Genomic DNA, 16,231 nt, shown 5'->3' on the forward strand with positions numbered 1-16,231 from the left:
GCAACTGCAGCTCAATAAATCTCTGAAGCATCATCGAGCTMCAGCAGACAATCCACAACCCAAAGCAAAAAGCATCTGATTTGTTACAGGAAWATCACCAAGAGAAGACTTTTCTCTTTTTATACATAAATAAAATAAATTCAGTTCAGGACTAGCCCTTTCTAGAGAAGGAGCTTCTCCTGATAAAAGAAGCCAAGGTTGGGAGAACATAGGGCATGGCAGTGCTGGGCACCACCACCAGCAAAAATCAGATTATCCCAGGAAATTCCCCTGCTAGAGGGGGCACCCAGGTAACCTGCCCAGGAAACGGGAAGAGAAGCAGAAAATGTCCAGAACAGACACCTCCATATGCTCAGGAACCAAAAAGAGGTCATTTGGAGGGCTCCYCTGGGCACCTGCAGGAACAGCTGGACTTCTGAGCTGCTCTTGCTTCTCTCTTTAATTAACATGTTGGCTAAAATGCCTTGACGCAGGCAGAAATGTATCAACATTTGCTGCTATTTTAGTGCCCACACAGGAAGATTTAGGCTAAAAAGGGAAAATGGAGGTAAAGTGTAAGAGGAGGTGTCCAGGATGCTCCTCCTTCAATGTCATGGAAGGTTCAGGTGAGTTTGCAGTGAAATGGGGCAGTCAGGCACAGGGACAACATTCCCTTCCCTCAGCCACAGCACGCAGGGAAAAGCTCCAGGATCAGTTTGGCAAGCTCAGCCAGCACCAAAGCCCACCCAGGGGCTCCAGGCAGGTGGAACAGGGGGAATGCTCCCCAGCCCCATCCTTTGCAGGGCACTGAGGGCCAAACTGAAGAGAATTCCTCCATCAGGATTGGTCTGGGATTGCTCTTGGCCACCAACCCAGTCAACTCATCCTGCTCAGGGCAGAGGAACCAGCTCTTCTGCAGCATGTTTGTTGCCCTGAAAGGCCAGTTTTTAATAATGACACAGACACAGTTAAGGGGATAAAAAGGGTTTCACCTCRGTATTTGGGATCCCAGGTGCACAACTTGATGGCAGAAAGCACCCCCTTGTACAGCACGGGTACAAGTTTTATAGGTTTCAGGAATTAGCATATCTATCTAGGATTCCCCAGTAAGAAACTTCACAAATGCAGTAATGTCTTCCTATTCTAATGAATCCCCTCCCCAGATGAGGCCAGAGCCCAGTTTACACAGGATGTTCTGGACAGAAGGCTTCACCCAAGGCTGGAGATGGGTTTAAGATGGCACAGGGCACACTGACTCCTTCCTGAGGATGTTTGGTCTCTCTGCTCAGCAGAACTTCTAAACTAAGCTGGAATATCAGGCTACAAGAATTTACAAGAATGTGGGCAAAGGGGTACAAGGGATACATAAAGGGTACAGAAAATGTATAAAAGGATATAAAAGTATAAAAGGGTACATGGAAGGAAAGCCAAAAATCATCAGGCATGATGTTCAGTCTCAGTTTTGGTTTTCTGTCTCAGGAAGATGGTCTGTACTAGTGGAGGAGGCTCTTCATGTCCACTGACAACAACAGGAATTGCAACCACCCTGCACAAATCCAGCTGAGGCCACACAACAGCATGGGCTGTGCTCAGAAAATGCTCTAAGCTCGATAAGCCAGAACAAAAAATGTGACTGGAATGGCTCGTGGTTAAGACAAAATGAGGAAAATCTCTGGCTCTGGCAAATTCCCGCAAACCCAATGCTCATCAACAAGAAGGAACACAGGTCCTGCATCTCCTGAAGTTATGACAGCCCCTGGTTTTTGTACCCAATCCCTGGGCTACATGCCAGGTTCAGCACTGGGTTGGGTCACACAGCACGGAGGAATCCCAACACCACGGGGAGCAACTCACACACTTGTGGAGACATGGGGGAGTTTCCTGAGCRTGTGATGGAACCTCATTCAGGGTTTCTCTTCACCTAACCCAGTCAATTTCCCTCCAGGGAAACAATCCTCAAAACTAAATATATTTGTGAAAGGAGTCAGACGAGAGACAGCAGGGAACAACGACTATTCTTGGCAATCGGAATGCTTGGCCTGAAAAGAGAGATCTCTTCTTGAGCTGTGGCAACCAAAATACCTGTTTCTTCTCCMAATCTTGCCCCAAATTTACCCATATGTCAAAATGAAAATTTATCTCAGTCTATTACACATTTTAAATACGCTTTTTCACTCCCAGCACCACACACAAATGTATACATACTGTTTTTCTTGTAGAGGAGAATTTCGAAGCAGTTTGACTCATAGTTGTCGAAAGTCTGTCTGACTTTTTCAATGGTCTTCTTGTCTGTCAATTCACCATACATGAAACTGAAAAAGAAATAAGGTTTTTTCTTATTTTTCTAGACAAGCAACAGCTTTATTACTGCCACCTCCAACAGCAAAAGCATCAGAGATGCTCTGAACTGTCATTTACCGAGGTTTAATTATGATTTACACTCCATTTAAATATTCAGAGTGTCACCAGGACACCTACAATACTGAGTAACCACGACCATCTTCTTACTGTAACAAATAGGAATATTTATAAATACTATAACAAATCTGACTGCAAATAAATCCACCATAACACTTCATTAAGTGCTTTACCGAGTAGATCTTTAACGATATATGGGTAGAAAAAGAGCTGACAGCTTATGAAACCAATATCACCACAGCTGCAGGCCATGGTAGCATTGCTGTCAAAACAGAGAAAATGGAACAAAACCTCTAAAATCTCCCAAATTTTGTTCAATCCTCCTGAAAATCCTCCTGGAGGAGGAATGCAAGCTACTACAGGTAAAGGCTGTTGGCTGAACCCATGGCTGCAAATCTGATCTTGTCAGGATGCATTTGGGACAATAAGATAATTGGAATTCTTTTACTAAATACCAATACAAACAGAGGTAGGATTTAAACTATGAGGAGCAATGACTGCAGTGTGTAGCTATTTCTGCACTACTACCAAACAACAAATWAATCCTCATTTTCCTTACTGTATACTGCATTTCTTTAATAACTCAGTGGAAAATACTAAAAAGCTTCTGGAGACTCATCCCTCTCTAGGCTGAGAATATAACTATGTAATTTTAACTCTGCTGTTTCTTGCCACTTGACCATCTCATCTCTGCATTCTTTTCCAGGTCAGACCTCCAGCTGGTGTAAGCAATCCCAACCCCCTGACCTTACTTTTGAAAGCCTTTGTAAGGAAACAGCCAGGCTTTTATTGTCATTCTCCCCTGGATTAAAAATAAGTGAAGGCTGYTCTGTGCAAATTCCCAATTACACAACTGAAAGAAAATGGAACATCAGATAAAAGCTTTCAGACACTTGGATGAATATACTTTTAATTGATCAGACTTTTTTTCTCCCCCCATTCTCTTTGTTCACCAAGAGTTTGAGAATCAGCTGAAACCTACAACAGACAGCCCTGAGAATACGAAAGGAAAAAGCTATCAGTGCTTCTGTGGTTTCAGTGCAGCTTCTCTTATTGATCAACAGRCCTCCAAAGGTTCAATAAACATTTATTTTATGTCTACTGTTCTGAAAGAAACAATAAAACAACACAGTGGTTAGTGGCTCAGCAAGCATTAAAGTACTCAATGAAGGCCAGGCCATGAATCTTTTCTTTTCCCAGCCACTCAAGGGGGTGCCTGGTCTGGGTGATGGAGGCACCAGAGTGGCCACAACCCCTGGATGTCCCTGCAGGTGCCTCTCCACTGGTAGCACAGGCACAGACATTGATTAGATTGGATATTAGGGAAAATATCCCTGAGAAGGTGGTTAGGCACTGGGACAGGCTGCCCAAGAGTGCTGTGGAATCTCCACCCCTGGAAATGTCCAAAAAACACACAGATGTGGCTCTTGGGAGGATGGTAAAGATGGCAGTGTTGGGTTGACTCAGCTTTGATGATCCCAGAGGTCTTTCCCAACCTCAATGGTTCTGTGTCTCCATAAATGGCACAGCAACACTGTCACTTTTGGGATGGCCCTGAAAAGGAGGGGCCACTACAGCAGCTGATGTCAGGAAATGGTTTCACCCAGGCCCAAGGCTTCATTAATGTGTTAATTATCACTAACATGCACAGCTGTCTGGAGGAAACTCAAAACACAGCTTAGTGCTCATTTTCAAATGAACCCTGCCCTTCTTTGCCCATTTCAACCTGTTATGCATTTACACATGAGATGACAACAAAAAGAGTTTGATATTTTTTTAATCTCTGCCTTTTTTAATACACTGATGCATCTYTTGAGACTTAAAACAATGTTTCTCACAGTCCTGAAGGAAAAAGCAGAAAGAATTTGTTGAAGTGCTTGGTTTTACATGACTTCTAATACAGAAAGTCATAATTAATTAGTGTTAAAATGACAAGTCCTACTTGATGGTGAGAGGTGGACGATACCAGTTAGTGCTGCAGAACATGATCAATCAACTTTATGTTTTAAATTACAGGCAGCTTATTGTTGCAGTAAACCTGTAATGCTCAAATCTCATGTTATATTCACACATAAAGAGACATTTTAAAGGCTTCTGGAACAATAAAGACATTTTTCAGAAGGCAATTTTAAACAGCACCAAAGGAACCTCAGAGCCTTTCACGGCATGAGTTATATAAGATTTTTGCTTATCAAAAATCACAAGTTTAATTTAATTTAGTCTGYCCTGTTTTGTACAAATGGAGGGACTCCTATTTCTTCAGTCAATCACTCTGTCTTTTTCTGCCTTTTCTTTTTTTTTTTTTGTTATTTAGAGCTTGTCAGGTGCCTTGAGTGCAAACCATACAAGACATAAATATCAAAACCACTCTGCTACTGGGAATCTTACTACATGGAAAACACACTTATCAAAGAGAAGCAAGACTTGCTGAAACACACTGAGAAAGGCACAATCTYAGATGTTTTCTCCACCTCTAAAACAGACAGGCTGTCATTTAAGGTGCCTGGGCTTCTGCCTCCCTCTTAAAGCATCTCTTGGCACAGAAAAGCCTCATCTGGAGGTTCACATTGTGCTCCTCTGTCCTGTGCCAGAGCAGGTCTGGGTTTGCAGGGCAGTAACAGCTGCTTGAGAGGAATTATCCAGGACACAGGAAAAGTGAAGCACAGGAGGCATCCAGCCCTACACCCAGTTCACAGCTCTCCTCGTCCAGAAGCATCCAGGGCATCAAATACAAGAGACAAATCCTGGAGGAACAGCAAACATCAACAGCTTCAAAACTCTGCAGGGTGAGGAGCAGACACCATTGCTGAGGTGCAGCTCCATGCTCCATGGGCATCCTCAGTGGGGTTTCTCTGCATAGTTTTAGCACTGCAAAAATCAGGCCACAGAGGTGACATCTCAGCACCAAATCTAGCTTTTTTTAAGTCCTGCATGGTGTATCCACCATGCATAATCCCATTTCTGTGAAAACAACAGGAATTTTGCCATTAGCATCATTGGAGCCAGGATTTCCCTTTGCAGACCTTTTTTTAATCCCACTCAYGAGGGCAGTAAATCAAACCAAGGAGAGCAGAGATGCTGACCAAGGGCTTCAGTGGAACAGTGAAAATCTCATGTGCAAGGAAAGGCAAAGTCTGCAGTGAATGCCAAGTGTCAGATGCCAGGGCAGGTCCACTGAAGGGTGCCTGCTCTTCCAAAGGTGTGATGAAATCACAGACTTTAACTGATAAGCTACAATTTTTAGAAAACACTGATGTTACTTGCAACATTTAACTGCATTTTAATATTTTGCATCTGTTTATTCTTTCAATGCAGAGGACACACATGGTCATGTCATGGACAACTGGGTGTGGAACCAGTGATTCTCCTGAATGCTGGCTGACTACTGATGCCCCTCCAGGAATGTTTTTTTTTTTTTTTTGTTAAATGGAGGTCAGAGGTGTCTCAGTCACAGGTTCCTCCTGGACTCCCAGCTCACTTTCATCTGGCACAGCAGTGCTTTGCCAGCACACAGGTTCTTCCACCTAAAAATTCTATGCTTTATAACACTTACTTAAACCAGTTATTCTATATTTCAGCCCAAGCTACACATGCAATTTTGGGTGCCATGTGAGTTCAGGAAGAGCACTTACCAAGACCCATCACAGCCTGATTTCTACGTACAATGTGCTTTTTAAACAGTGCCTGTGAAACAAGGAGACTGGCACTTGTACTGAGGGATTTGGGAGTGATTTTCCTGCCAGTGTGCATGCCATTGCCGATTAAAAAGATGAGAGAAGTGCAAAATCAAAGGAGTTACCAGCCTGCCACAGCACTAACTCATTGCCTGAGCTGGAACAAAAATCACTCACACCTCYCTTGACTTCAGCTGATCCWCCCCTCCCTGTGATCTGCATCAGKCAAGAACATCTGAGAYATAAAAYCACAGAATTGTTTRGGTTGGGAAARACCTTTAAGATCATGAATCCAACTGTTAACCCAACACTGCCAAGTCCATCCCTAAACCATATACATAAGTGCCACACCTACACAACATACAGACAGTCCCAGTGTAGGGGATGGAGTGGGAAAGAKAATGTAGTGAATTCTCACTGGACACCAGGAGAAAAGTGTGGCTGAAAGATGATTTTGAAGCACTTATAGAGCGAGGCAAACTGGCCAAACCTTCCAGTATTTAGAAATTGTCCTTTATCACACTCATGATCAGTAATAGAAGAAGTTGAATCAGGGGCTAAATTTGTATTTTTAATTTGGTTGGATTTTTGGCACTGAAAACCTTCCAAAACCTGCAATAATGGCATGGCACCATGACACTCTTATCCCAAAACACTTGTCTCACAGCAGCAAAGCAAACACTGCACATAAAGCAAATTTTATCTATAATGTAACATCATCTGGGCATAACACAGCAAAACTGGACTGGGAGCCTGATTAGAAAATACTATCAATGATAACCCCAGATATCAAAAAAACCACCCCAATGACATTCTGCTGAGTAGCCTAAGCAGGCACCACTGGCCTTTAAGACCAATCACCTCTGTGTCCCTGATTAGAGAGCAGCTCCCACTGCTCTGGAAGGCCACGTGTGCCATGTCAACCACACTGAAAATCTGAACTGCTCTCACTTCATCTGAAAAGGGTGGATTGTCTCCTGACAGGCAAGAAGCATCACACTGCCTGTGTAACTCGTGGAGTCCCTGAATGGTTTGGGYTGRAAGGGACCTTACAGATTATCCAGTTCCAAACCCCTGYCATGGGCAGGKACACTTTCCACCAAACCAGGTTCCTCAAAGCTCCATCCAAACTCTCCAAGAGCCAGAAACAACGCTGTTGGTCATGCTTTGAGTGTAGGGAGAGCTCCCCAAAATCCAGAGATGGATGTCCAGAACAAAGATGAAACAAAGAATCCTTGCTACCAATTCAACTTTCCACAGTAATTCCTCCTTGACTGCACAATTCACCTGAATGATCTTTTTGAATGTGGTCAAAACAGGATCCTTACAAATGGTAAAAGGAGATTATCACATTCAAAACAAAACCCCAGGTGGAACAAACCTTCTGGTCCTCTCAATATTTGAAGCACACACACATCATTATCAGACACGTGGCTAAACCTTCACTTCCTCAACAATTTCCTACAATCCTATTCTGTATTTGTAATTACTGTTCACAGGCTATAAAGGTGCTGGCTCACAGCAAACACAGACRGTTCAATACACAGGATGGCAGAGAGAAAAGGGGAAAGTGTCTGTGTATCTCCAGAACAGCTGTGATCAGGCTGTTTCCTCCAGCTCCACGGAATTTATTGACTCTGTTGCTACTCTGTGAATGAATATTTCATTTCAGCAGCCCCTGCCCATCTCCTGCTACTGCCCATTAGAGGACATTGGGCTGCACAGAGCAATCCTAAATCCCACTTCCACCTCTTCCCGCAGATCAGAGCAGTGACCACACCCCAGTGTTGCTTCCAGGGMCAGCCCTGCTCTGCCAGCTGGGGCATCAGCTGTGCATGGCAGCACCTATCTCCCCAAAACCATCACTGTAGATCACAAAATCACAGAATGGTCTGAGTTGGAAGGGACCTTAAAGATCACCTGGTTCCACACCCCCTGCCATGTGCAGGGACCCCTCCACCAGACCAGATTGCTCCAAGTCCTGTCCAACCTGGCCTTGAGCACTTCCAGATATTCCATCCTCTGTTTCCAGTGCCTGGAGCTGGTTGCTCCCCGAAGGCAGGAAGGGAAAACCTACACAAACTCGTATCTCAGCCCTCCCTCCTTGCCTCTGCCCCTCGTTTGCTTTGCTCACACACACCAGTCCCTCYCCAAAGCATCTCTTTTTAAAGGATGCAGCAGGCACGGTGCAGATGCACAGCCAGCCACAAATCACAGCTGCTCGCTCCTGAAAGACCACCAATAAAAGAAAAAAGCCATAAAGCTGCAATGCTTAGAGTAAATATATCAGCACCATAATCACCCTCTTGGGAATGAAGATGCACTTTGTGCATTACTGGGCTCTGTGTGTGCTTAATAACAGGGGCCAGCGTGGGCTACAGAATAATATTTATATATCTAGAATAGCCCACTGCCTCCTGGCATGGCAACAGCAGAACTCAGAACAACCTAACAAGARTTCCTTTGAACTACATCACCTAAAACCCCACTCTATTGGATCATCACCTAGAGTGTCTTTTCACCAATACTAGCCAGGATAAATTTCCAAGTGCCTCACCATGTTCTGGATAAGTTGTCAGTTTCATTATTTAAAGCCTGTTTTAATATTTCAGTGTCTGTAAAAAACCACCTTTCTTACCCCAATCTTTTCTCCCAAAGCCTCACCATTCTTCCCAGCAGATTAAAAATTGTTCAAGTGCATCCAGTGGCAGCAAAAAGGCAACGGGCATACCTGCAAGTGCTACTCTTCTGCATGACGTCAGCTCGGTGGTACCCAGAGAGTTTACAAAATCCGTCATTACTATAAACTACGGGCCAGTCCACGATCTGGGCGTTTCCCAGCAAAAAACTGGATTCTGAAAGGAGAAAAAGAGAGAAAGGGCTGTTGTCAGTGGCAAAGTGCAATGAAATCATCCTTGTGTATTTACACAGTAGACACAAAGTTATTCGTGATAGTAACTTCTATAGTGGAATTTCAGAGGGAGCTGAAATCCAAATGGACATCTGAAAAGAATTTGTGATTAAAYAGGATAACTCCTGGTAATGCAAGCAGCTTCTTATACCCCAAAATACCAATATTAGCACCAATGTTTTAACAATTTAGGAAGCATTAATTTATTCACAACATCTGGGCAAGATACCATGTTTGATTTTTATTTTATAGCATATCTTGAAAGCAACGTTAAATTAACTTGCAAACTGAGTTTTAAACACTGTCTTGTATGCATGCCCGAAGCTGACCATGACTCTTTGGCTTGAGATAAGTAACTTTTTTCTCCTGGCAGGTCCAAGTCTGTTTTGCAGGATGCAGCCAGCATCCCTGGGATGAAGGACAGAGTGCCAGGAGCTGCAGGGAAAGGGTGAGTTGCACCCACCACATCTCAGAGTGTGGATATTAAGTGGCTCACATGAAAATTTAGCATGATCTGGGAGCTGATGAGTGCCAAAGGGACTTCAAATAATACAAAACAGATACCTAAAGGGCCTACAAGAGATCTGGAGAGGGAATTTTAATAATGGCACAGAGGGAATGACAGAGGGCAGGTTCAGATTAGATATTGGGGAAATTCTTTACTGTGAGGGGGCTGAGGCACTGGAACAGGTTACCCCGAGAAGCTSTGGATGCCTCATCCATGGAATTGTTCAAGGCCAGGTTGGATGGGGCTTTGAGAAGCCTGATCTAGGGGAAGGTTGTCTTWAAGGTCCCTTCCAACCCAAACCATTCTATTATTTTATGAATTTTAGCGGCAGCCAACTAAAAATACAAATAGGTGGGTTTGGCATATGCTAATAACACGCACCCATTGTTGTAATTACAAAAGATGGGCAGGGAGCATTTCTAGGAGGCTGAACTCGGGTTTAAACATCGCTTAAATCATCTGTTCTTTCAGTCAGTTTACACACATGGACTGGCACCAACACATTATGAGTCAGTCCTAAAATTGTTCAATTCTTCCATCCCTGCTTTTAGCAAGGCACTTCCAAACAAAGGAAATACYCATTTTGCTTAAACTGAATGTTGCAGGGATTTTATGTTCATTGACACTGTAAACATTCCCAATTTTTTTCTCAGGAACAATATTCTCACTTAGCAGAGGTTCTCAAATTATAGTCCATGGTAATCTTCAGTGTTTTCAATTTCATTTTGACTGCAGCTATGGAACTAAGTGGTCCCATTCACTGGTGCTAAAAAGCTATTAGAATATAACTATTAACAGCCATTGCTGTATAAAAATTATAGAAATGTTCCTCTCAGCAGTTCTTRTGGGGAAAAAAAATAAAGATATTTTTAAAAATTTTCCTCATAATAGCCAAAGAGCAGTTATGACAATGACAGACATTTATTCAGGTGCACACATTGATTTTCACATAAAAGTGACACTGAGTTTTCATGARCTGCCCATGCCCTACTCAGAGTGTTCATAACTGTGACTGGATTGTACAACTCTGCAAACATTATTCTATTGAATAAGGAACAGATACTAAAAAAAAAATAGTATTTCTATTTTTTTTCTTTATAAGCATGAATTTGGAAAAAAAATAATCCGGAGATTATTGGATTTTCTACAGAAAAGCAGATTTTAAAATATTTAAAAGCCGACCAATGGGGAAAAGAGAAGTTTATATTTTGTGAAATCTAACACTTTTAAGCTCAAGGCATTTATTTGGATCCATCACAAATATTCTTTAAGCCTTGATGTCAACTTTGAAAATTTGCTTTCCTGCCCAGAGGAAGACACCCTCGCCACAGCAGGAGACACAAAGCAAAACCTGAGCTTTACAGAAAATCTCCTGGATTTCCCACAGCCCCTTCTGCAGCAGGGACTGGGCTGAGCCCAGACTAAACCCCTGGGGATTGAGTGTTCTCTGGAGCTCATCCCACTGTTCTCATGTTCCCCCCACATCTCCTCCAGTCTGGAAAAGGGGAGCCACCCCCAGACCCCAAACCCACCAGGCTCTCTCTCATCCCATCACCACCACACCGAGAAGCTGAGGAGGACACGAACATCAGCAACTCCTAATTTCCCATCCCACAGGGAAATGACCCAAGATTGCAAGCCCTGTGCTTTGATCTGGAGAGATTGCCTTTGTAGAATCATCTCTGGCCAAAATTCTGCCGGCATCTCTCGACACAGGGGGCACAGCCTGGAGATGATGATAAACTCAGGGATGCTCTGCACATCCCTGAGCTCTCCAGAGGCCAAGAGCAGAAAACCCTCCTGCAACACCTCCCCATCCCCAGACACAGACCCAATTGTGTATTCCCACCACATCACCATTTCAGGACACAGAGCACAGCAGAAGATACGTGGTGCAGACAGAAAAACAGCATTTAAGGGTTGTCTGCTGTGGATTTTATACCTCTTTGCACCTGAGGGTCTCAAAATATCTGATAAGGCCAAACTGATCAAATGCACAAGAAACTTGGGCGGGGACAAAAGATAAAGCCAAACTATTGATAGATTGCTTTGGCTTTGTTTTGTTTTTTCTTTTAAATCCCATAAAATTTGTGGAAAAAGAAGACACTATAAATATTTTCATAAATACTAGTATTTTTCATTTTAAGGTTAGATCTGATCCATAATATACATATTAGACACTTAGAAGGTGTTTTCTTTTGTCCCCTTGAATTTTCCTTTACTGAATTGAATTCTTTTACCCTTGTCTCCTCAAGCTTATTCATCCATACCCAGCGCAGGAATATGAATCACAGAATCTTTTAGGATGGAAAAGACCTCCAGGATGATTGAGCCCAACTGCAAACCCAGCAGTGCCAGGTCCAATTCAATATTTCTCTGTGTGTGTGTGAGTCCAATTCCAGCAGAAGAAAAACCTCAAATCAACGTTTCCCTCTTGTTAGAGACCAATAAATCCRACTGTGGGCACAAAGCCACGGGAATCCACGTTCCATTAACGCTGCTGCTCACTGAGCAACTTGGTAAAATTGAAGGAAGAACAGATCAGTGTCTGACCCTTGGATTTCACTGTCCACCCAAATCTCAGTATCCACTGGACTCCCTATATTTAACCTACCCTGTATTTTTATCAAGAGTCATGTTATTTTCTTCAACCAAGACACAATTAATTCTTCCCTATTTYTACAGTTTTTCCAGAAAAACTCCAGGCAGATTTGACCCTACATAAGCCAGTCCATACCCAGCTGTAAAAATACAAATTGTGTACTGGATGACAAGGTACTTGGAGAGAACCTTTCTTTTTTTGATCATAATTTTATAAAATCATGTTATCACCACTAAGAAAAAGGTAACAATCACCATTGAAAGCCCATTTCTTCAGTTCCTCCCCTGGGGACGGATCCACAGCCACTCCTGGACTAAATTTACCTGCATGCCTGACTTTTGGGTTTCTACAATTYGGGTTCATGATCTCCTGGTGAAGAAAGGCCATCACAGTTGTGTCTTTGGTTATGATTTCCATCAGTCTATGGCAAATTCCACTCAGTGTAATTTCCATCTGGCTGCTTGAACCAGGTGTAAGAGACAAAGGTTGGGAAAAACCTCATTTCTCTCCATCTCCAGTTGTCACAGGGCAGCCAAGAATGGAGGTGTTCAAATTCACTTCATAGGAGAAGTAACCTCTCCCTGCCTGCTCAAGTATTCAACAGAAAAAGGGGTGTTTTGTGCATTCTTCAGAAGAAAAAGAGCCAGAAGAAGGTGTGGAAATGGTGGGGTGATGAGCATGGCCAGGACACCAGCACTGGGATCTCCACAGCCATATTTCTGTGGGATCCAACAGACCAGAACTATATTCTGCAAGCAGATCTTCTGAAAGAATATGTTATATTGGAGGTATTCTCAATAACAAGTATTTCCTAGCAGAGGTTAGCTACTGGACATCACTGAATCCAGCCACTACAGCTACACCAGAACACGTGAATTTAATTATTTCATGGCTTCACCGAAARATCACAACAGGGATTGCCAAAGTTATGAATAGCAGTGTATAAATACAGCTGACATTCTGCTGTAAAATGCTGGAAACTGAAACTTGTGCAGTATCTGTGGCCCAGAAAGGAAAAATCTTCTCTCTCTGTGTGTAGATCCCAATCCCTCAAGTATTTTACTGCAGAGRCTGGGAACTTCCCCAGTGGTCAGGGAGACACTGGTCAGTGCTGAAAGCAGGACAGCAACTCTGATAGATTCTGGTCTGATCCAACACAGGGTGGAACTGCAGCAAACTGGGATCCAGGTGACCATGGTGTGGTGGTATCTCGTGTTCTGAAAACATTTACATGCAGGTAATTTAAAAACTCACATGATTATCCTGAAATCTCAGGTGATGGGTTCATCCTTGCTTGGATTTCTGCAATGTACTGAAAGTGCATGTCCACTTCCCATTTYCTTACAGATAAAAAGTYAATTTTTATTATTTMTARGCTYGTCTAGATGTCRTTGCCCCYACCAACCATCTTGTCCAGCCMTTCMCYTTTCTGATGCACTGCAGAGAGCCCWAAWCACAAATCTGTAGGTYGAGWATTCTCTTTGACAGGACCCCTCTRAACACCAGGATCTGTAAGGAAAGCAGGGTCTGCCAGCAGACTCCTCTGTCTCAGAGCTGCCAGATTCCCCTTAGGAAAGCAGCAGCTTTTTATCAGCTAATATAACTCCCCTATTTACAAGGTTTCATACTGATGGCAAGGAAACAGGGTATTAGAGGCATACAGTCAGCAAAACTTCAGGCTGGAAAACACAATTGAGGAAAACAATTTTTTTTAAAAGGCACTGCATTTGCTGCTGCCACGTTTCTATTTTGTAAAAAAGCCTTTTGTATAAAGGCAGCCCATGCTGTAGAGCAGCAAGCCTTTAATCTTACTCTATCTTGCAGTAGCTAGCCCTCAACACAATGCTGAGCCTTGTGTTTGTTATTAAAATAAAATAAAAAGACCACGGTGTGTGAGCAATTTTTTTTTAACTAACAAAATGCCCAAAGCAGTGTAAAATTCGTGTTATGTAATGACAGGAGAGCAMGAACAGCTAAATCATTCCAGGAGATATGCTTAACCAAGTGGGAAACGTTGTCTCTAAACATCTTTTCTCGAGAAYGCTTGGGTACCACTTGTAACCAAAATCGTTTAAATCACCATTTTTAAGAATTCCATCTCATCTCAAGGAAACAGGCAATCGACCATTTTTAGAAAAGTCCCCACTGAAGAGATGTTGCAAAGAAAATGAAAAAGTAGCAGAACACAAACAACAATAACGATTACAATCACAGAAAAGATGCAGTGTTTCCACCTAGGAACAAATTCCTGACTCTAACAACTTCACACAGAGCTGTCCTTCAGAACTACCACCCTTCCACTGCAGGGCAAACACAGGGGCTGTGAAACGTCTGGAATTGGCCTTTTTTTGGCTAATGCTTCCTTATACGAGCCCCAAACCACTTCAGCTGATTCTCCTCATAACCACAGGGTCAGCTCATTGCTGCAGACTTGTTTAGAGCATCTTGAGAAACTGGTGGTGCTCCTCTGTTCACATACTTGGGAGGGATGTACTGAAAAAGTTCTTTTTTTTAAATTTTCTTCACTTTCCTGAGCAGATCTTGGTGTTGTCTGTGGTCACTCCAACCACGTGCTCATGATGGAACTCAGAGGAAGATCCTAAGCCTTCCTGGAGGGCACAGCCCTCTGAAATCTGCCCCAACAGGCACCAGCATCCCTCCAGCTCTGGGGCTGGCTGCAGACAAACCTCTGCTCTTGAAGCAGCAGCACTTTGTACTCCTGTCTGTAAAACCACAGTGCTGTTTTCTAACAAAGCTGTAATTTCCCCAGTGTCTTTAAAGCATGCAAAACATCAGTGTCATCCAATTTACCCAGTACATTAAGTGTTGCTTGCCTGGAAAAAAAAAATCCCTCAAAGGACTAAGTCTTTACGTCACCTTTCTGTGCCAGTGTTGTTTTTATTTCATATTCCTATTATGAAGATGCAAGGAGGGCTAAACCCAGAGCAAGGTGTCACCACAGTGACTGTGCTGAAATGATCCATTTCCTGCCCCAAAAACGTGCTCCTCAAATAAAACAGAAGACAAATAACSCAGCACTGGCTGAAATATTAAATCCACGTGTAAGTCACCCAGCTGGGAACACAGCAGCTTTCAGCAATTTAGCAAGCRAGCTCAAGAAGAAAAATTAGAGTCTGCCTGAAATTTACCCCCTGAAAAGGTAGCAAATTAACTGCAATCATTGGGAATGTGAAAGCCCACAAACAGCCCCTGCCTTCGCTGTGGCCCAACATCACTGACCCCAAGAAAACTCTGAGACAACAAGGACAAGGCAGCACCTCTATGAATTACCTGAAAAATGACATTTCATACGATGCTCATCCCAGTTTCTCCCCCACACATAAATTTACCCTAGAATTAAACTAATCCTCACCTATCTGCTCATCATCTAAATGCCACYGCTGAACCTGCTCTCTATTAAAATCAAGCAGAACACAACAGAGATGTACTGAGACTAAATTTAAACGGGAGCACGCTGCAGCTCTCACTCAAGGCACCCTCAGGGAGCAGCCAGCATCCAGATTTTCAGCTTTATCCAAATGAGAGTGCTGCCTTCACAGTCCCAGAGGAGCAAATTGTGGTAACAGGAGCAGTTCAGGCACGGGSATTCTCTGGCAAACAGAGCCCGCAGCGAGTCCTGGCTGCAGCTCCACAGAGCCTGGCTACTTCTCAAAAATAACCTGTCTGGGCAGAAAATGGGCTGCATCTCCCRTGCTCTGCTCCCTGTGCCAGGGGCTGGAGCAAAGCTTTCCACAGGACTGATCCAAAACCCTTCCAGGCTGTGGAGCCAAGCCCTGGCCATTWGGGATACCCAGGGCTTAGCATCTGCAATAGCCAGTCTCCTGGGCGTGCTGATTAAACAAGTATCATCTCTTTTTTTAATCTGAAAAGCAGRTTATTAGAGTTCCAACTCCAAAATCTTCTATTATTTAATGTTTTTAAATCATAAAATCCTATTTCCTTCAGCCATCTGAGAGTAACTTAAAATCCCAGTTCACCACTCATCAAACAGCACCCTGTAAAAAGGCTAATTAAATGTATTTCCATTTCCTGACATTATTCTTTGGCTGTATACGCCTTCCAACTGCAATAGGAAAACCTGAATGTTTCCTCAAAAAAATAGAAAATTGAAAATAAAA

At 43.1% G+C, this 16,231-nt stretch overlaps 1 protein-coding gene across 1 annotated transcript in view; it reads right to left on the bottom strand.

The window, feature by feature from the left end:
* KCNH5 (potassium voltage-gated channel subfamily H member 5) overlaps positions 1 to 16,231 on the bottom strand; it is a 147,267-nt gene that overhangs the window by 125,362 nt on the left and 5,674 nt on the right. The window contains exons 2-3 of the mRNA XM_057378768.1: positions 8,803 to 8,926; positions 2,185 to 2,291 (exon numbers count right to left, since the gene is read on the bottom strand). Of these exons, the coding sequence (XP_057234751.1) occupies positions 2,185 to 2,291; positions 8,803 to 8,926 (231 nt within the window). The remainder of the gene's footprint in view (positions 1 to 2,184; positions 2,292 to 8,802; positions 8,927 to 16,231) is intronic.

Source organism: Malurus melanocephalus, unplaced genomic scaffold, assembly GCF_030028575.1.
Source record: "Malurus melanocephalus ecotype Western Australia unplaced genomic scaffold, MMel_1.1 scaffold_373, whole genome shotgun sequence".
Classification (NCBI taxonomy): Eukaryota; Metazoa; Chordata; class Aves; order Passeriformes; family Maluridae; genus Malurus; species Malurus melanocephalus.